Source organism: Trichomonas vaginalis, chromosome IV (assembly GCF_026262505.1).
Source record: "Trichomonas vaginalis G3 chromosome IV, whole genome shotgun sequence".
Lineage (NCBI taxonomy): Eukaryota > Parabasalia > Trichomonadida > Trichomonadidae > Trichomonas > Trichomonas vaginalis.
Genome location: NC_067206.1, coordinates 28,201,299 through 28,221,366, shown reverse-complemented (window position 1 = coordinate 28,221,366; position 20,068 = coordinate 28,201,299). Strand labels below are relative to the sequence as shown.

Below are 20,068 nucleotides of genomic sequence, written 5' to 3'. Positions count from 1 at the left end.
TTTTTTGAAAAAATTAGATTAGATTTTTTTTAAGTTATTTTTCAAAATAATTTAATATTTTTATTTTAATGAAACACATGCAAGATTGCAAGTTCTTTTCATACAATGCTCTCGCTACTGCCATCAAGAATGAGTTCAATGGTGCTTCAAATGTTAATGTTATCTTTAACAAGAAGTTTGTGAAAGAATCTAAGTTTGGTCAGTATGTCAGACCATTAGCTATCGTCATTGACCGCAAACGTTATACTTCACAAGAGTTAGCAGTAGTTTTGAAACAAAAGGGTTTCTTCGTGAATGTCAAAGATACACACTATACTGTCATAAAGAACTCTAACATTGACTTCTTCAGTATTGCTATGAATCTTTCCGAACAGAAAGAATATAAGAAGGGTGAAACATCTGTGAAATATTATCCTTCATCTCTGAAGACAATAACGAACAAAGATGTTATACAAAAATTCTTACCAAAGGTTGAAGAAGCTTCTATTGACATTGACGAAGGAAGTGAAATGGTTGAAGAAATTGACCCTGAAGCTTTATAAGAAAATTTATTTTTGAATAACTGATGGTGTCACTACATCACCATGTCACCAGGTTAATTAACTTCTTTTAAAAATGATGACAACATGACATTTTGACATCACAGGCGGGTTGAATGCAAAAATATTTTTAGTTCATAAAAATTTTTTGATTAATTTTGGCAAACTTCTCAGTGAAGAAAGAACCATTGATATTTGCGAAGGATTCTATTGAGAAGTTCTGAGGAAGCTGAGATGCGTTTTCATTTCCGCCTTCTGTATAGGAACAGATAGAGAGAAGAATGTCAAGAGCATTTTGTGCTTCGGGATAGAATGTGCAAAATTCCCCGATGGCTGAAGTAAGAACTTCAGTTGATCTTAATTTGAGTCTATAAGATCGTTGAGCATTTGCTTAGAAACAATGCGAGCAGAATAATTAACTTTCATTGGATTGGTAAATACCAAATAATTTTCATTTTTCAGTTGCGATGGAATATATCTAACCCTCCCGTTAACTAATAAACTTGACGATCAGACAATTCTCCCTTCGTCGATTATGATCGACATGGAGCGTTTATGGAAACAATTAAATGGTAAAAACAAAATAATGACGATCAGACAATTCTCCCTTCGTCGATTATGATCGACATGGAGCGTTTATGGAAACAATTAAATGGTAAAAACAAAATAATGACGATCAGACAATTCTTCCTTCGTCAATTATGTTCGACACTGAAAACATAAACGATAAAATTTATTTCCAGGACTGTTGTCTAAATGTCATGTTGTCATCATTTTTAAAAGAAGTTAATTAACCTGGTGACATGGTGACGTGGTGACACTGAAAAAATTAATGAAAACATAAACGAAAACATTTATTTCCTGGACTGTTGTCTAAATGTCATGTTGTCATCATTTTTCAGTTGCGATGGAATATATCTAACCCTCCCGTTAACTAATAAACTTGACGATCAGACAATTCTCCCTTCGTCGATTATGATCGACATGGAGCGTTTATGGAAACAATTAAATGGTAAAAACAAAATAATGACGATCAGACAATTCTCCCTTCGTCGATTATGATCGACATGGAGCGTTTATGGAAACAATTAAATGGTAAAAACAAAATAATGACGATCAGACAATTCTCCCTTCGTCGATTATGATCGACACGGACCGTTTATGGAAACAATTTGTTTCGTACCGAAATGGCTAACAAAAAGTGACAGAAAACCTTAAATTGCGCGGCAATTTTAATTAAAAAAATAAACATGAATTTTTGTGATTGATATTATGCATTTTATTTATATTATATAAGATTTAAATTTAGGGGAAAAATTGGAAAAAAATAAGATTGGAAGTCTTTAGGTAAGAAGGAAAGGGCAAGAGATATATAGTGTACCTATATACCTCTTGCCCTTTCATTCTAAGTAGAAATGGGAATTGTAGGCTATGAGGCACTGATATATAATCAGTACCTCATAGCCTACAATTCCCCTTATTAGACTTCCAAACTTTGAGTTAATGTCTTGACATTAACTCAAAGTTTGGAAAACTTCACGTAAGAATCAATCGTCAAAAACCTCGATTGCAGTTATATTCATTGTGTTAAATTTGATTTATTTTGAAATTTTTATAAATTAAATTTTATATAACATAAAGCGTTATGAATTAGTATTTCCATATGAATTTTATCTCGAAAATAGTAATTCTGTACAGTTATATTTCGGTTAATTTTGGAAATTTCTAGGAATAGTTTAAGATAGTATGATTATTTGTTTTCGTTTGACCTGAAAATCCCATAGTATCATTTTTTTGGCTCCAGTAATTTAAACTCTTGTTCGCGCGAATCTTTGTAGTTTGCATCAAATTTTGAATTTAAAAACAAGAAAAATAGTGAAATAAAGTAAAGAAAATCGAGGTTTTTATTCGTAAATAATTGGCTTTTGATTACGTATGGCTCTAAAATGAAGATTTTGTTTTGGAATTTTATCATTATTCTTTTGTCGTGAAATTTTCTATGCTTTCTTTGAGGCTGATGACCTGGCCATCAACCTCCCAATATGCTTATTGATTTTGATCGAGGTACCAATGTAAATCTTTTTCGTGATCTTCAAAATCTGTTGGAGTAAAGTGTACGCCTGTGATTGGATTAATCGGCAGGCTCGCGTGAGGCATATTATTGTAAAAATGTATTACTTTTGGAATATCTTCATTACATCTGCAATTTTTTTCTGCATTGGGCCACCACTTTTCTATCTTTCCATTAGCCTGTGGATTTCCAGGCTTAATGAAAATTTGTGTAATTGAGTGTTTTTTGCAAGGTTTCGAGAATTCTCCGAAATTCTCTTTCCCGTTATCCGTCCAAATCGCGTAAGGATAACCGGGAATCGTTTGTAAAGCTCTTTCAAGTATTATAGCTGTATTATGAGCCGTTTTTTCTTTCATGAGCTGATAATCAATAATTTTTCGAGAACGATCGTCGATTATGGCATATAAATATTGGCCTATCGTTCCACGCCAGTAATGAATATCGGCGTGCCATATTTCATGGCACTTTGTTGCAACGTAATTTCGAGGTTTGTATTTTTGTTCTGTAATTTCTTGATTTTCAGGAGGTTCCTTGATGAGGGCCTCATAAATTTTCCTTCCCATTCTGTAAGACGGAAGTGGAAATGGTTTTTCGATGTAATTAGCTGAAATTAAAGATTCTTCGACAGAATTTGTTTTTAAAACTGGACCATATGATTTCGGGACTTGAGTAACTAAAGAAATTCTATCAGTTTCTTTAAGCCAGTTACCAGAAGTAAAAAGGTTTGCATTTTGGAAGTTTTCTTTGATTTGCTGAAATTTTTGAGGGTGACTCTCAATTTTTGTAAGGTCTGTTTGAATTTTCTGTATTATTTTGTTGATTCCAGTATTCGGCATTTGATCTTTGAAATTACAAAATGCTTGAGCAGCATCCAAATCGATTTCTTCTGGTTTTCTTCCTTTTGGAGGATGATAAGGAATTGGCGCACGTAATTTTACTGCTTTTCGAAATGTGTTTTCAGAAATTTTTGAATATATAACTCTGCCTTCATGATTTATTTTAGCTTTCGCGCAAATATCAGTTAACTTAACTCCATTATTTGATTTTGTGATGGCTTCACAAAGCCAATCAATATCAATCTCTTCTGGAGAATGTCTTCTCATCTAGAATATTTTCAATACTTTACACACAAACATTTTTATTTCTAAAAAACTTTTTAATTTTTTCTAGGATATATGAATGAAAATAGTTAGAACAAGATTTTGAAGCTCAAAACATTAAAAATTATTAAAGATTTGTATAATATGATTAAAAATGGGAAATAATATGAGGCAATATAAAGGAATATGAATATTAAATAAATATATCTAAATAGAAAGAATCAGAAAAATCAAATTATTGGCGCCAAAAATGTCACCTTTTTGGTGAGCCATTTCGGTATGAGATAGTTTATGGAAACAATTAAATGGTAAAAACAAAATAATGACGAAGGGTTTTGTTTTTTATCGTGGTTTTCTCCACTATGGTCCTAACGTGGCACCCGACGAGATTTTTTTTCATTCTTCCTCTTTGAAGTTGTCGAAATATTCTGTTATTTTTTCCTTCAGTAATGTTAAGTCTTCTTTGAATGTAAGTATTGTACAACCTTTGATGTCATAGTGTGTTTGAGGAAGAGTATTTTTGACAATTTCCTTTATTTGCTCATTCGGTGTCATTGAAATCGGTAAGTTTTCACGATAGAACCAGTTTCTGTCAGATTTATATATCTTAGCGAGGTCATAAAAGCTTTTGTTGTTTCTTCTCACTAAATGCAACATAACCATATCTCTGTCTTCTTCTTTCTCCAACTCTTCAGTATATATCATATACTTATAACTCTTTTCCTTTCCTTTTGGTACTGAACGTGGTATTCTTTTCTGTATGCTTTTGTCTTTGGATTCAATGACTTCATCTTTTGCATGAAGTTTCTTTTCCAACTCTCCACGTTCTGCTTTATATAGTTCATCTAACATCATGAAAATATAACAAGCATAACGAGGTGAAGCCCACATTGCTACAGCGTTTACTAAAAGTCTATGAACATAATAACCTTTCAAACCAGGAGCCAAATTCTTGCGATTTTCGTACGGAATCTCTTCCCTCGGTTTTCCGAGGGAAGCAATCATATGAGGAAATTCTTCTAAAAGTTCTTTTGTCTGTTGGTTTTCAAACCAATGATATGCTTGCTTTGTAGAACGAAGAGCATTCAAAATACTTTGCATTTGGTACATATCGTCTTTGACCGAACGAATGAGACGTAACTGTTTGTTATACTGTATGTACTCGTATTCTTCATTTATGACTTCATGAACGATAGCAGTTGTTGTGTTCTCTGTTGTTGTCATTACTGTTTCTTATATACAAAATAAAAAGTTAGAAAAAAATAAAACTAGCGTTATTTTTTCTATCTTGAGAAAATACATGAAAATTCATAAATTTAGGTCATTTATGTTAAAATAAATGGTACCATTAATGATATCATGACTGTTCTCGTTCATGTCTGATTTACATCTAATGAAAAAGTTTAGAAGAATTTTCTTATTCTTTCTGGCATATTTTTGTCTTTCCAATACTCCCGCTCTAATGGTCCCAGATGTGTTGGCTTTGACTCTCTCAAGTTCTTAGATGGTATAACATCTTCAACGCCTCCTTCATATCTTACTTTATAAGTGTCATCGTTTATGTTATAGCCAAGTATTTCAATAACCACTCCTCGCTTTGCTTCGTCAATGGTTTCAGCAAGTTTGCCATTACTACTTTCAACTAACTTATGTCGAGGGTAAAATGCTATGGAGTCGTCAGCAGCTTTTATAAGATATCCATTACCTTGCGTAGAGTCTACGATATAATAATTTCGACTTAACCTTAAACGTTTCTTTGTCAACGGTTTGTCGTCAAGAACTACACGAACTTTTGTACCAGGAATGAGGGTAAATTGTGTTGAATTTCTGATATTTTGTGTTTGACTTCGTTTCTTTTGTATATACTTTTCTTCTTGTTGTTGTGTCATTGAATTTGGTGTATGTCCTGTTGTAGAATGTGTTGAGGAATTATATACTTCGAGAAAATGTTTCATTGTTTCTTCGGTAAAGTCTCGCTCTTGATTTAAATCTCTTAGTGTCCTTATGAAGCGGTTTATGATACCGAGTATGTTATGGTTATGGTCTTCAGTAGTGTAGTGAGTTATGTTATGCTTAATGAGAAAATCTGTGATTTCATTGCTGAGGTATGCACTGTCTTGGTCTGATGTTAAAGTACTTGGGCTATGTTCTGCTACAAACTTTTGTAAAACTCTTAACACTTCACGAGTTCCTTTATTTTTCATTGAATATGCATATGCTTTACGAGTGTTAACATTAATGAAGATGAGGAATGGTTTATGTCCTCCTTTTCTGCTTTGAATGAGAGTGTCAAATTGGTATGCGTCAGGAGTGATGGAGTAAATTGGTAAAAAGTAGTCGTAAGGGTTTATTTTTGTTTGATGTACAACATTTTTGTCAAAGAACCTTTTCACTTCAGCTCTGTTAGTAAATCCCCAACTCTTTGCAGCTTCATTGAACTTCTTAAATGACCTCCATGGATGTTGTTCGAATACTTCTTTCAAGCTCATTTATGTAAAGTTAAAGATTTTATTCAAGACGGTAAGCCTTGACCCAAAGGGTCTAGGCTCAAGCGCGTTCATTGAACGCGGTACCATGCAAATACAGTCATAAATGGTGGCATGTAATCTTCACCCGAGCCTGTTGGATTTGTTGTGAAAGTATGGACATGATTTCCTCCTGGTTCAGTTGGTCGAAAAGTCTTTTTTGCTGAATTGTTATAAGATGGAGATAAAACGTCATGGCCAGTTTCATACTCTGAGTTGTATAATGAGTGGTCTCTTAATGAGTGTCTATGGTCGCCAGAAAAGTTTGTAGTTCCTGTATGCTTATGCGGCGGAAGGTTTGCTTCTTTAATTTTCTTTGAACCACCTGTTTGCTTTGAAGAGTTAGCACAGTATAAGAATTTGTCTACAATCTGCTGCCATGTACCAAAACCCAGAACTGTTGCGGGATTTGTTGAGTTCATTGATGTATAAATAGAGCCTATAGGATATAATGTTTGAAGTATTTCAGTCTTTAATGTTTGAAGCTCTGTTTTATCTGCTTTAAGGTCTAAACATCCTGAAGCCCATCCTGTATCAGCTTTAACTTTAAAAGTCTCCGATGTCCATTCATGATACCATTCAACCTTTTCTTTAATTTCATTATCTTTTTCATCAACATAAGTTTTATCTGCTTTAAGATCTAAACATCCTGAAACCCATCCTGTATCAGCTTTAACTTTAAAAGTCTCCGATGTCCATTCATGATACCATTCAACCTTTTCTTTAATTTCATTATCTTTTTCATCAACATAAGTTTTATCTGCTTTCTTATCATATAAATCTTGAGCAGTGAATTTAACATTATTTTCATCATCCATGACATAAACATTTTTACAGCTAATTTCTTTCTTCGTTGTTATGTTTTCATTCGATGTTAAACCTTGTGGAAAGTTAGGAGGTTTATAATATAATGCAGCCCCACCAGTTCCGCCAACCGTTCCTTCAATACTTTCTATAGCAACAGTTGAGAAGGAGTTATGTGTATGTTCTTTATCTGCTTTTTTATCTAACATTGCTGGTAGTTTATATGTTTCAAAGTTTCTGACATGACCTTCAATGTTCATACATTTACTATTTAAGGAGTTTAGTGTATCTTTTACGCTTGTACTTGGATTCTCTAAAGGTGCACTTGAACCAAGGGTATAGTTCAATATTATGTCGTCTGCTCTAACAGTAGTGAAGGATTCATGTGTATGGTTCTTGTCAGCTTTACTATTTAATGTAGCTTGAAGTTCATTTATATCGGAGATATTGTGTTTATGTGATTTCAAAACTTTGTTCGTTGCGTCAAGTTCATCTTTGTCAGCTTTACTTTTAATAGCATCTTCAAAAGTTATTTTTGCCTTAACTCTCAATGTAAATCTTGGTTCAACTAATACACCGTTAACAAAGAAGTATGAAACATAAATTTCATTGTTATAACCAAATGCTTCTGGTGCTTTACCTGTGTCATACTGTACAGTACAGTGTATGTCATAACCTTTAGCACGAATGAATTTATATCTTCTTTCATTAACATCTTCCGTCTTCACTTCTTCTTCAGTTCGTGTTAAATATCCACGATAGTCCGTTATAATCTGTTCGTCTGAACTTATATAATGAACATGGTTTTTATCTGCTTTTTCGGCTAATTTCTCTTCTATCTCATTTATTTCAAGTTCATGCCTACCACCACCTCCCGAAGAAGTATTTTTCTTCAGCTCTTGAAGAACGTCCACTTCGCCATCTTTGGTGTCAATAATGAGACTTTGAGTTAAAACCTTTCCTGTCTTAATGGATGTTTGTAAAACTTCTTCTTCACCGTGTTCGGGGTCATGGTCGTCATCATATCTTGTGAAATCAGAGATGTTGTCATACATTAAGCATATCTGTCTCAAAAGTTCTGCTATTTGAAACTGGAACGAAAGATATACAGAACTTTCATCATCTCCTAAAGTCAAGTCTGCTTTCTTAAGTATTTCTTGAATGTATGCAATGAGAACAGAGTACCTTGGAAATATTCGAACAATATTTCATTAGCTGTTGGTTTTGGTGGTTCTTCTGGAGTTTCTGTTGTTTCAGTTCCTTCTGTAGGTTCTGTTGGAGTTTCTGCATCTCTTGACTTCAATGCTCTTGCTCTCAAAGACCTAAATGTTAGAGCACCAGGTTTTTACAAAGGACTTTATAAATGCTTTAATAGTTCCTGGTAAGTTATTGTTAGCATTAAGTAAGTTCCTTTATGCTTCCATCATGTACGTCCATAGCACTATGTAAAAAATCTATACTTTTCTTGTAGTCAGCAATAGACTGACTGTGATTTTTTAAAGATTTGTCAATACCTTTAAGCCAATCTTCATGCATGTCTGATACTGAGCCAAGAATATCATTTGCTTCCTTTAGTGTATTTTGTGCTTCTCGTAAAGTATCCAATCCCGTACGTGCATTGTTTGCTATACGTCTGACAGTATCTATTTGACTCCTTGTTTCTTGCATCCAACCAGATAAAGTTTTAATAGTATCCGAACCATTTGAAATGAAGTTCAAAGCATTTTTAACGTCATCTAAAACTTCTTCACCAAGTACTGCCCATATCTTTCCGATTTGGTATTGAAGAACTCCATATGAAGCAGCTGTTAAACCAGTATTTATAAGGTTCCATATCCATGATTTAGCAGTTTTTCCATCCTTTCCATCTTCACCATCCAAACCGTTTTCGCCTTGAGGTCCTTGTATTCCTTGTATTCCTTGTATTCCTTGAGGTCCAGTGTCACCCTTCTCTCCTTTCAGTTCATCTTTATGTTCGTTATAATATTCTAATGTCATAAGGTGTACATCATTACTGCTACCAGCAACGCCGAGAATTTGTTTCTCATTCATGACTAAATTCTTTAGGCATTTAATGTTGTCGTCAAATCGAAAGCTCTTTAACAATTCAATGAGAACATTTAATACTTTCACTAATGAGGCATCTACTGTAGAATTTATATATTGCACCGTTCCATCATTTATGATGGGAACCTTGCTTGTTGTAATGAATGGGTCATAAGTGTTAAAAGTATCGAAATCAATGACTTTTTTAGTTTTTCCATCGTCAATGACTAAATCATTGCCTTCAATGGTTAAAGTTGAGTTTTCGTTTACTAGTTCATGTGCTCTTCTTGCTTCATTTGTTTCATACGCATATGCAGCAATAGTCATATTTTAATGAGAATAAAATGTTGTTCTATTTGCAAAGTACAGACCCAAACGAATACGGGACAGTAAAGCTACAAACAAACTTAGGTCTTCAGAATGAAGCGCTTGCTTTCAGAGTTGTTGACTTCAATACTATCGCAACTTTTGTCATAACAGATGAAATAGATTTCATAGAGATTGAAATAGATGACAAAAGAAGTGTTATAACATTTCCTAACAGAGCTGGGTATAGAATAGATAAAATTGCTGGAGTCATAGATACTCTCATAAATGAAGAAACTATTGACAACATAGATGTCGAACTCTCTTCTGAGGGAACATTGAAGTTCAGCAGCGAGAAAGAGTTTAGGATACCAAGAATGAGTCATAGAGTACAACTTCTTTTGGGTGCATACCATATGACATTTCCTTTGAAAAGTGTTGACAAAACGATTGAGATGAAATCTGTTCCATACGTATGTTATGGTAATTGTTTATACATTAAGTCTAAAATAGCTAATGTCACAGGCATTTCAGGAGTTAATAGTAAAGGTTCAGTAGAATATAAATCCTTCTGTTATGCAGTCAATTCAATGTTCATTCCAAATGTTCCTGTCATAGCAACTCATTTAGGTAAATGGGTTCGCATTAGTCCTCATAATTTGAAAGACATGCAATTCAGACTTGTTGACTTTCAAGGAGAGCCTGTAGAACTGAAGGCACCAGTGCGAATGACTGTTGAAGTTGACTTTTTAGAAAATATTAAATGCGACGGCTTACAAGAAAACTCAGAGCTAAAAATATAAAGTATGAATGTTATGTATTAGGTCATGAACTTTGGTTGTTGCTGTTTGATGAAACAAATGAGTTAGTTATGTCAGTCAAGAGAACAGAAAAATATTGTGTTAGTGAAAACTGCACCAAGTCAATAAGATTAGGTTTGCATTATGAAGATGAGTTCAATAGTGTTGAAGAAGTTTTGGACAGATACTATAAGTTGTTAACTTGAAATTTTTTTGACTGACGGCGCAAAGCGCCAAGACCGAAGGTCCTGACTGCTTTAATTTACTAAAACATATTTCAAACAAAGCTTATAGTCAGTAGATAGTTTTGTATACTCGTTCGAATATCTATACTTAAACTCAACTCCTGTAGTTCCTGGTGTTTCAATGATGCGGATGTTACCTATTTTCATGAATAGTGGAGTTTGACCACAGCATTCGATTTCAGGGTCGAGATAGTCAATGACACATTGTTTCCCTGTTATTCGTGAGATAACATTTTCAAGGTCCTCCTTTGTTAGAATTATTTGGTTCTTGCTTATAAGATTTGTCAAAAGCTTCTTATCGTCTTTGAGTAAAATTGTTTGGTATAACTGAAGAAGGTAATGGTCTACGTTATCTGAAGGATTTGTTTGAACATTTGTGTAAGGATTGTCGTTGGCTTCTCTTGAAAGAACTTGGTCCAGTGGTGGATACTCTAACTTAACATCTGATGTAGCGTTAGCGTTTGCACTTGAAGCTGAGTTTAAATTCACCGACTTAAGATCTGGTTCTTTTTCTTTCAAACACTCCGAACTATAGTTCTTTATGACAATATTGTTTGTCATTCGTGAGTCAACATTTGATGTTGGTTCAATTGGAACATTAACGGCACCAGCTAAGATGGATTTGCTTCTCATTTCATATAGAATAAAAACCTTTTATATGTATGAAATGAACAATATACTCGACAAGGGTTTGAATGTAAAGCTAACGAATGAAAATATTGTTGAATTCACCGAGACAGGAGCTGTGTATAAAGATGTAGAACTACTGAACAAAAGAGCTAAGGGAAGAAGCAGGAATATGAACAAAGGGTGGAAGCCTATAAAAATTTATGTCAATGATGGCTCAGGAGGTTCAAACATAAAGTATGCAGAAAGTTATAGAGTTTATGCGCTAAAAGGTGAGAAGCCTTCATTTAAGAACAGCTATTCTAACACATATCCTCAAAAGCTAAACGGATGGGGAAGTGGATGATATGAATGACAGCAAAAATATTAACAGAAATGGCGACAGAGATGCATGGAATTTGTTTACCATCAGTCAATTGAAGGTTAAGCTTTAAAATAATGTTGGTCGTTCCCATGGAATATTTTTGACTTTAATGGTATTAGTCATGATATGAATCTCAAGGTATGAACGAGGAGAGATGAGAGACTTATATGCTTCCCAAATTTCTTCAAAAGGTAATGTTATACCTGACTGTTTCCAAATGAGTTCAATATCATAACGTGAGAAACCTTGAAAGATAACGAAGTCAGTTATGAGACGTTTTATGTTTAAAGCTAAAAACCTCCATGTTTGCATAAGTATTGCTACAGTTAAGTGATAATGTCTGACTTTAGTAATGATGTTAGCTAATGGTGAGTCTGGTTTTGACACTAAACCTTTTCCGGCGAAGTCGTCACAAACGAGCAGAGTGTTTGAAGGATATTTTTTGAAGGGGTATTTTGAAAGTTTTGATAGAATGTAGTTTGTAAGTCGTTTCATATCGTAAACTCCTGAGTATTGACGTAAGTGGTTTGTCAATAATTCTTTCCATCTCCTCAGAAGTCTTTTGCATTCCTGACTGTATAAATTCAACGATGGCATAATATTTCCTCTTACGTCGAATGTAACGTTGAAGAAATTCAATGAGTTCGCTATCTGGAACTTTAACGACAGAGGCTTGAACTTTTGACATAAATGTTTTCGCTGTTGAATCCATAGAGTCTGAAGTTGCTGATATAATGATTTGGTCATAGTAAGAGTCGTTTCCTAAACGCTCTGTTATGAGTATATGACGAATGAGGTTAAATGTCTTACCTGAACCCATCTTTCCACAATAGAAATACACACCATTTGAACAGAACTCATAGTCCTTACTGAAAGGAAGAATGAGAGAAGAGTTAAGTTTATCTGTGGTTTCATTCATGTCTTCATCTACTTCTTCAAATAAATGTTTCATTTTATTATAATTAAAAATGCAAGTCAGAAATATTCAGAACATAGCACCGAGTCTAACTGACAAGAGTATAAAGATATACTATGAACATGTTATGATGAAACCAACCAAAATTCAAGAAAGTCAGTATGCTTATGAATATCCAAGACACTGGGTAGAGTATATAGGAGGTGAGAAAGCTATTGAAATAAGACAAGTTAGAAGTATTCCAGCAGGAAGAACAATATTATTGAAGAACTTTAATGTTTTGAGGTATAATGATGAAACAAAGAAGCAAGATAGTTTTCCTGTTGCTGTGTATGTGAACCTAGACACAGGAGATGACATGAAAGTTTTTAACACAAAGCTTCAAACGGTAGTGAGAGAACAACTTACTGCGGAAGGACATCCATTACCTTCAGAAGTTACCATAGCATATAATTTTGAAACAAACTCAATAGATTTTAAAGTCGTCTCTGCAAAGAAGTCAGGTTTTACATTTAATGAAGCAGATGTATATTCGAATGAAAACTTCAAAGCTATTGCATGGTTAGATAATGACGATTGCTTTAAGAAAATATTTAAATTCAGTGACTCAAAGATGTCAATAGATGACCTTCGTGGAATGTTACCATCGACGTTTACAGTAGAAGGTTCAGCAGGATTGCTTACAAGTTTTTCAATTGGTGGTATTTGGTCTCGTGAAAACATTGTTATAAAATCCAGTATAAGTGAATTTGCTGAAGAATCTATATTATGTCTTTCAAACTATATGTATTCACTGCCGAAGCATTATAGTATAACAAACTTTGTCAGTAAGTTTAATATAAGACTTGTTGAACCTTCTTCAATGAAAGATGTTGTGCTACCTAAAGATGGAAAGGATGGACTCATTATTGAGATGATTTTAATTGCATATTAAATGAGCTTGTTCTTGAAGGTCATTCATGATGAAATAACTGTTGTAGAAGATGTTAGCAATTGTTCAGACATTTTGAAGCGTATAGATGATATAAGAAATAAGTTAGATAGACCGCAAAGCGGTGAGGGCGAAGCCCGTGAGAATGTTTATGTTTCATTGACTTTCTCCAGTAACGAGAACTTTTATGAGATAATATTGAAGAGAGATGATTTTAATATGGTGTAAATGGTAGCTTGGGCAGCTTTAGGCGCAATGGGAACAAAAGCATTAGCATTTGGAGCAAAAGCACTTGGAGCTTATGACGCAGTAAATAAAATGAGTGGAGGAAGGGTTTCAAAGACATTAGATGCAAATAAAGGAAAGATTGGAGGCTGGGTTGCAAAGAAGTTAAGATTAAATAAAATAGGGCTCATAAATAAAGCATCCAATTTGGTTGCGACTGAGTCAGAAAATGCTTTAGGAAAGGACGATGAGTTTGCAAAACACGCAAAAGACTTTAATGACCAGATGAAAGGTGAAACAATGCATTTAAATAGAGTCGATGGAACTAAAGAAAATGTTTCTTCTCCACAACTTCCACCAGCAGTTCTTCCGTATGGTCCCTATGGAATGTATGGAAACCCTTACGAAAGACCATTTGACCCATTGACTGGTGGAAGTAACTGGTATCATTACGGCCGAAGAAGAAAGACAGTCAAGTTGGAGACAGACGTGAAGAAAGCAACTAAAAAGAAACCAAGGAAGAGAGTTATAAAGCAATGAATTCAAGAGGGTAGAAATGAGGTTAGAAATCGGGTTAGATCTAACCTTCTACCCTAAATTTATTTTTGTGCTATGTTTTCATACGTGTGAGGGTGGTGATATCATTTATTTTTATTTTATTTTTTAAAATTATTTTTTATTTTAATTTTATATAAATGACGAAAACTATTGAGATAACAAACTACAACGGTCATGAGTTCAAGAATTTGTTCTTCGTTCCTCGTGAAAATACATTCTATCAGATACGAGGGAGAAAGGGTAAAGTTAGTTTGAGCGTTTATGACTACAAGCATAATGGAAAGTTTATACAAGCATACGATACAAACGGTAAGCGTGTTTCATTAGCTTTGTCAAAACTTACTAACATTTATTTTGACAGTGATTTTGACCTATATGAAGAAGAAAGTGAGTCAGAAGAATATGAGCTGTTATGTGAAGCACAGCAATGGGAGGAGTTGCAATACTTTTGTAAGTGAGAATGTTTATTTTTTACATTAGTGAGGTGAAGTGGTTGGCGGCTTTGTAAATATTTAAGGTTAAGTTAGTGTTGTCGTTTGTGTTGTAAAATATACGTTAACGGTTTTGTAAAGTGTCAAATTCACATATCGTGGGTAAGGAGGCGCGCAGTGACTCCGTACCCATTATATGTATACTAACTATAAATAAGAAGGCAAAAGGCAGGAGTAGAAATATGAACATCGATTATAAACCATTTACTATTTAAGTAAATGATGGTTCTGGTGGTTCAAATATTAAATATGCCGAAAGTAATAGAGTTTATGCGTTAAAAGGTGAGGCACCATCAATTAAAAACAGTTATTCTAATCTTTATCCTCAAAAACTAACTAATCCAGAAAGTGTGGACATGAATGACACCAAAAATATAAACAGAAATGGTGATAGAGATGGATGGAATCTATTCACTACACCTCATCTAAAAATAAAGCTTTAAAATAATGTTGGTCTTTCCCAAGGTATATTTTTAACATTAATTGTATTAGTCATTATATGAATTTCTAAATATGAACGTGGTGAAATGAGTGATTTATAAGCATCCCAGATTTCATCAAAAGGTAATGTTATACCTGATTGCTTCCAAATTAATTCTATATCGTATTTTGAGAAACCTTGAAATATAACGAAATCAGTAATTAAACGTTTTATGTTTAAAGCTAAAAACCTCCACGTCTGCATTAGTATTGCTACAGTCATGTGATAATGTCTGACTTTCGTTATTAAATTAGCTAATGGTGAATCTGGTTTTGAAACTAAACCTTTACCAGCGAAATCATCACAAACTATTAAAGTGTTTGATGGATATTTTTTGAACGGATATTTTGAAAGTTTTGATAGAATGTAGTTTGTCAATCGTTTCATATCATACGTACCATCCTGCTGTCTCAAATGATGTTTATCAATAATTCTTTCCATTTCTTCCGAGGTCTTTTGCATGCCAGATTGTATAAATTCAACTATTGCATAATATTTCTTCTTTCTTCTTATATATTGTTGAAGAAAAGAATTTAATTCACTATCCGGAACCTTCACCACTGATTCCTGAACTTTACCCATAAACGTTTTCGCTGTTGAATCCATTGAATCTGAAGTTGCTGATATAATGATTTGGTCATAATATGAATCTTGACCTAATCGTTCAGTAATTAAAATATGACGAATTAAATTAAAAGTCTTTCCTGAACCCATTTTTCCACAATAGAAATACACACCGTTTGAACAGAACTGATAATCCTTACTGAAGGGAAGAATTAATGAACTATTGAGTTTATCGGATTTTTCATTCATTTTTTCATCGACTTCTTCAAATAAATGTTTCATTTTATTATAATTAAAAATGCAAGTCAGAAATTTTGTTAATACCGTTCCCAGTCTTAATGATAAAAGTATTAAAATCTATTATGAGCACATATTTTCACAACCGTTTAAAATAATCAATGGTGAATACATTTATGAATACCCTAAACACTGGGTTGATTATAACACGTATTAGGTCTTTTATTAATTATTTAAAGAATAGAAGAAATTAATTTGTAATAAATGACGTCGTTAAATGTAAAAATAATTTGTGATGATATTACTATCATTGATGATGTAAGTGAGTGTGCTAATATAATTGATAGAATTAATGAACTAATAAAGAGGTTCAGTGGTGAAAAAATCAGAGTTTCATTAACGTTTAGCTCCGATGAAAAATTTTATGAGTTAATCATTATGAGAAATGATTTTAATAAGCATTAAATGGTATTTTCAACACTATCAGCTTTGTATGGAGGTTATAAAGCTATTGACGGTTTAACTGGTGGAGCTGTATCAAAAGCTTTAAAAAATAATGCTGGAATGCTTGTGGGAGCTGCTGCCAGAAAATTAAAATCTGAAAAGTTAAAGAAATTAGGTAACTGGGTTGCTGACCAGTCGCAAAACCTTTTAGGTGAAGATAATGAAATATCTAAGCAGCTAAAAGATTTTAAAGGTCAGTTGAATGGTGAAGAGTTTAAATTAAATTCACTTAAAGAAAAGGAGAAACAGCCAGAATATCCACCAATTGAGGCACCACCGATTAATTCAGCACCTGCGCCATCACCACACCAGCGCCAGTAACTGCAGTCGCACCATATGACCCTGGCGGTTATGGAAGACCTTTTGACCCTAAAACAGGAGGTTCGAATTGGTTCCATTACGGTCGAAGATATATTTTAGCTAAAATCGCAAAAGCAAAGAAACTGTTAAAAACTAAAAAGAAACCAAGAGTTTTAAAGTAATTAAATGGTTAGAGATGTTCTCGAATACCCCGCACCACCTGAAACGCCTAACAATAATGATTTATATAATCGATTGAAAACTTTAGGTAAAGTGTATTTATGGTTTAATTATCCTTATCATATGGCGGCTTATAAACTTTATAAACACTATAAAGAAAGTAATAGACCTTCAACCGATCTAGTTGATCCACAGGAATTAAGGAAAAGACGACGAAGCCGCTAAGCGGCTCAGATGGACTCAGAGAGTCCTCATAAAAAATAAAGTTAATTTTAAAAATATTTTTTATTTTTTACTTTTAATAAAATGAGTACTAAAATTACTGAAGCAACAAAACAAAAATTTTAGTTGAATACATTAAATCAGGAACTATTCCAGAAGGTTTTTATGTTCATCAAATGAAAGATGGTAGAGTTCAATTTAGAAAAATTAAGCAGCCATTAAATAAAGATGGAATATTAAGAAAGATTAAATTATATGAAGATAATATAGCAGAACTGAAGAAGAAGTTAGAAGAATTCGAAAAATCAGATTAGATATAAAATTTTATTTTTATATAAAATGAATTTTACTAATAAATTATTAATTATCGTTTCATTACTTCTCATCTCCCGTGAAGCTCGTTTATGGTATGAATCTATAAAAGAGTTTGAAGACAGCAGCGATGACATTCCTGAATCATGCCAGCATATTTACTGTTAAAATTCACAAGGTTAGAAATGAGGTTAGATATCGGGTTAGATCTACCCTAAACTAATTTTATCATTTATGAAAAATATTTACTGTTGAAAATTCACAAGGTTAGTTATCGGGTTAGATCTACCCTAAACTAATTTTATCATTTATGAAAAGGGGACTGAGGGGCGTAGACCCTTGGTACCCAATTATATGTTTTGACATATTTATATAAAAATATAAAAATAAAATAAAAATAAATTAAGGTTATTTTTTAAAGTTAATTTTTTAAAAAAATATTTTTTTATTTTTTGTAAATGTCAAAAATATGTTTTGTAAATTTACGATATCCGATTATTTTGTCAAAACATGAAAAGAGGGACTGAGGGGCGTAGACCCTTGGTACCCAATTTCGTGATACTAACTTCAGTTAATGAATTCAACTATTGCAACTTTATAAGAAAATTCACAAGGTTAGAAATGAGGTTAGATATCGGGTTAGATCTACCCTAAAATTAATTTTATCATTTATGAAAAATTTAGTATATACAGAAATTAAAAAATTTTAACGTTAATTTTTAAGTTTATTTTTTAAAAAATTATTTTTTTATTTTTTGTAAATGTCAAAAATATGTTTTGTAAATTTACGATATCCGATTATTTTGTCAAAACATGAAAAGAGGGACTGAGGGGCGTAGACCCTTGGTACCCAATTTCATGATACTAACTTCTGCTGATGGATTCTCAGGAGCCCTGAGGCTCCCTTTCGTAATGATTGGGAGCCTTGGGGCTCTTGCAGCAGAGTATCGCTCCGCTCCATTAATTTTTTTTAAAAAAAGTGCCGTGTGGCAAATTTGTCCTGTTCCCTGTTCCCAGAAAAAGAATCTTCCGAAAGTGCTTGAAAAAGAATCATTAGAAGAAAAAATAGAAGATGAAAATTGCACGCACTCGTTTATGAGGTGTCTAATTTAATTAAGAATCAAAACGAATGTTTGAGTCGAGATAGGAAATAGAAAGAAAAATTGAAATGTGTAAAGAATTCAAAGTTTTTTTATATTTTATTTTTCTGAGTGAAGTTCATAACTAGTGATTTGTCATGTTGTAAACAGAAATTCATCAAAAGTGACACCTCAGAAAAGCTAAAATATTGAATTTTTGGAACTTTTGATAGAGCACGTTTTTAAATATTAATTAAAGTAAATGTATATTTTGTAAAGATTCTTTTTAATAAAAAAATAAAATTTTGAAGAAGAACACAAAATCTTCTGAAAAATAATATCACATAAACTCATATTATTTTCTAATATATAACTATTTTATATAAAAATCAAATTCAATGATCTTAAAAGCGAAGGATAAACCTCAAAATTTACGAATATAATGAGTGGGAATATAATGCTTATCTATCATAAAACCATATGAAATATCAATTTTTGCTTTACGCCTAATTTTTGACGACAATTAGCAAAAAATGTTAAATGTTAACACTCAGTCCATTTGAATATGAAAAATAAAATTGACTTTGATTAAATGTTTTTATTTATCATGCAATTCTTCTTGCGACCAAAGATTTGAATAAAATTTCAAAAAATAAGATAGCTTAAAAAATAATATACGGTAGTGTTTACTAATAGATGAATAGTATATAAATTCTATTAAAATGGATTTGATCCAAAAAAATATATAAAATTTGATCATAAATAAAATCGTTTTAAATTACTTCTTCATTTAAATTATAACAATTATTTTTGGTTTTATATTTTTTTGGATCAAATCCATTTTAATAGAATTTATATACTATTCATCTATTAGTAAACACTACCGTATATTATTTTTTAAGGGTATAGTCCACTAAAAATTTTTAAGTTTTGACAATGAAAATAAGCTCTGTGACCATGTAAATATATATCTATGCAAAACGAGAGGTTATGCCATAATTTTTTTAGTTATCAAATTTTCCTTTTTTTGAGAGAAGTCTCTCAATAATTTGAGAAGAATCTTTGATATAAAGAGATACACATTTGTAGAACGAAGTAAGTGTTTTCCAAACATTTTATATGTTCATCCTGTATAACAATATAAAGCTGCATAGTGCCATCTTGTGCGTTTGCTATTTTATGTACTTTTCATTGAGATAATCCCTCTTCTCGGGTGATTTTAACAGTCAACTCAATTTTAAAATAAAGATTTCATCAAAATGATTTCGAAATTCGGATATTGATTATATAAATAGCACTGTTAACATATTTTGGATGAGTAAAAAATACCTTGTTTTGTATGCATTTAGTACACCTTTATTTTTGATTAAAACTATAAAATTTTTATTCCTTATATAATAAATAGTATATGTTACATAAACATGAAATTCAATAGCATTCAATTTTGGATTTTTTAGATTTGGTAAATTTTAGAAGAAATAAAATCAGCAATCAAAATAAAGAAACTTTTTTTGTATCTTCTATGATTACCTTTTGGTACTAAATTTTGCATTAATAAGTAAATTATCTGTATTATTCTGTGAGCACAAGCCCTCAGTTATGCTGGTAGTGAATGATGAATCGTCATTTTGCGAAGAGAAC

At 32.5% G+C, this 20,068-nt stretch overlaps 12 protein-coding genes and 4 pseudogenes across 16 annotated transcripts, besides 9 other annotated features; 7 read left to right on the top strand and 9 right to left on the bottom strand.

The window, feature by feature from the left end:
- Positions 1 to 14,697: part of a mobile genetic element that runs on past the window's edge.
- On the top strand, positions 69 to 542 carry TVAGG3_0183240 (uncharacterized protein; the record flags this gene model as incomplete). Its single annotated transcript, XM_051225691.1, has 1 exon — positions 69 to 542. The coding sequence occupies one exon, from the start codon at positions 69 to 71 to the stop codon at positions 540 to 542; it is 474 nt and encodes a 157-aa protein (XP_051110677.1).
- Positions 2,586 to 3,713, bottom strand: TVAGG3_0183230 (ribonuclease H-like family; the record flags this gene model as incomplete). The annotated part of the gene is made up of 1 exon (XM_051225690.1): positions 2,586 to 3,713. The coding sequence occupies one exon, from the start codon at positions 3,711 to 3,713 to the stop codon at positions 2,586 to 2,588; it is 1,128 nt and encodes a 375-aa protein (XP_051110676.1).
- Positions 4,107 to 4,934, bottom strand: TVAGG3_0183220 (KilA, N-terminal/APSES-type HTH, DNA-binding family; the record flags this gene model as incomplete). Its single annotated transcript, XM_051225689.1, has 1 exon — positions 4,107 to 4,934. The coding sequence occupies one exon, from the start codon at positions 4,932 to 4,934 to the stop codon at positions 4,107 to 4,109; it is 828 nt and encodes a 275-aa protein (XP_051110675.1).
- TVAGG3_0183210 (integrase core domain containing protein family) lies at positions 5,114 to 5,665 on the bottom strand (the record flags this gene model as incomplete). Its single annotated transcript, XM_051225688.1, has 1 exon — positions 5,114 to 5,665. One exon carries the CDS (start codon positions 5,663 to 5,665, stop codon positions 5,114 to 5,116), a length of 552 nt encoding a protein of 183 aa, XP_051110674.1.
- On the bottom strand, positions 6,268 to 7,053 carry TVAGG3_0183200 (phage tail repeat-like family; the record flags this gene model as incomplete). The annotated part of the gene is made up of 1 exon (XM_051225687.1): positions 6,268 to 7,053. One exon carries the CDS (start codon positions 7,051 to 7,053, stop codon positions 6,268 to 6,270), a length of 786 nt encoding a protein of 261 aa, XP_051110673.1.
- On the bottom strand, positions 7,113 to 8,476 carry TVAGG3_0183190 (annotated as a pseudogene). The gene has a single exon. A coding segment is annotated over exon 1 (1,364 nt).
- TVAGG3_0183180 (organellar and viral DNA polymerase type B) lies at positions 8,771 to 9,412 on the bottom strand (the record flags this gene model as incomplete). Its single annotated transcript, XM_051225686.1, has 1 exon — positions 8,771 to 9,412. A coding segment is annotated over one exon (642 nt), but the record flags the coding sequence as incomplete, so codon positions are not given.
- TVAGG3_0183170 (uncharacterized protein) lies at positions 9,430 to 10,194 on the top strand (the record flags this gene model as incomplete). Its single annotated transcript, XM_051225685.1, has 1 exon — positions 9,430 to 10,194. One exon carries the CDS (start codon positions 9,430 to 9,432, stop codon positions 10,192 to 10,194), a length of 765 nt encoding a protein of 254 aa, XP_051110671.1.
- On the bottom strand, positions 10,449 to 11,069 carry TVAGG3_0183160 (uncharacterized protein; the record flags this gene model as incomplete). Its single annotated transcript, XM_051225684.1, has 1 exon — positions 10,449 to 11,069. One exon carries the CDS (start codon positions 11,067 to 11,069, stop codon positions 10,449 to 10,451), a length of 621 nt encoding a protein of 206 aa, XP_051110670.1.
- TVAGG3_0183150 lies at positions 11,095 to 11,494 on the top strand (annotated as a pseudogene). The gene has a single exon. A coding segment is annotated over exon 1 (400 nt).
- On the bottom strand, positions 11,494 to 12,379 carry TVAGG3_0183140 (annotated as a pseudogene). Its single transcript has one exon. A coding segment is annotated over exon 1 (886 nt).
- TVAGG3_0183130 (uncharacterized protein) lies at positions 12,396 to 13,277 on the top strand (the record flags this gene model as incomplete). Its single annotated transcript, XM_001316854.1, has 1 exon — positions 12,396 to 13,277. One exon carries the CDS (start codon positions 12,396 to 12,398, stop codon positions 13,275 to 13,277), a length of 882 nt encoding a protein of 293 aa, XP_001316889.1.
- On the top strand, positions 13,503 to 14,039 carry TVAGG3_0183120 (protein of unknown function, DUF4107 family; the record flags this gene model as incomplete). Its single annotated transcript, XM_001316853.1, has 1 exon — positions 13,503 to 14,039. The coding sequence occupies one exon, from the start codon at positions 13,503 to 13,505 to the stop codon at positions 14,037 to 14,039; it is 537 nt and encodes a 178-aa protein (XP_001316888.1).
- Positions 14,040 to 14,697: a terminal%2Cinverted (terminal inverted repeat of Maverick-1A/1B transposon ID:TVAGG3_0183110).
- Positions 14,623 to 16,035: a mobile genetic element.
- Positions 14,988 to 15,875, bottom strand: TVAGG3_0183100 (protein of unknown function, DUF4106 family; the record flags this gene model as incomplete). Its single annotated transcript, XM_051225683.1, has 1 exon — positions 14,988 to 15,875. One exon carries the CDS (start codon positions 15,873 to 15,875, stop codon positions 14,988 to 14,990), a length of 888 nt encoding a protein of 295 aa, XP_051110669.1.
- A 260-nt stretch (positions 16,036 to 16,295) lies between the features above and the next one.
- Positions 16,296 to 16,536, top strand: TVAGG3_0183080 (protein of unknown function, DUF4107 family; the record flags this gene model as incomplete). Its single annotated transcript, XM_001316851.2, has 1 exon — positions 16,296 to 16,536. A coding segment is annotated over one exon (241 nt), but the record flags the coding sequence as incomplete, so codon positions are not given.
- A 584-nt stretch (positions 16,537 to 17,120) lies between these two features.
- Positions 17,121 to 17,350, top strand: TVAGG3_0183070 (annotated as a pseudogene). Its single transcript has one exon. A coding segment is annotated over exon 1 (230 nt).
- An 868-nt stretch (positions 17,351 to 18,218) lies between these two features.
- Positions 18,219 to 18,356: a mobile genetic element.
- Positions 18,323 to 18,356: a terminal%2Cinverted (terminal inverted repeat of MuDR-4N1_TV transposon ID:TVAGG3_0183060).
- A 230-nt stretch (positions 18,357 to 18,586) lies between these two features.
- Positions 18,587 to 18,624: a mobile genetic element.
- Positions 18,587 to 18,624: a terminal%2Cinverted (terminal inverted repeat of Banshee-A3 transposon ID:TVAGG3_0183050).
- Positions 18,625 to 19,328: 704 nt separating this feature from the next.
- Positions 19,329 to 19,350: a mobile genetic element.
- Positions 19,329 to 19,350: a terminal%2Cinverted (terminal inverted repeat of Kolobok-1_TV transposon ID:TVAGG3_0013400).
- Positions 19,351 to 20,068: the final 718 nt, after the last annotated feature.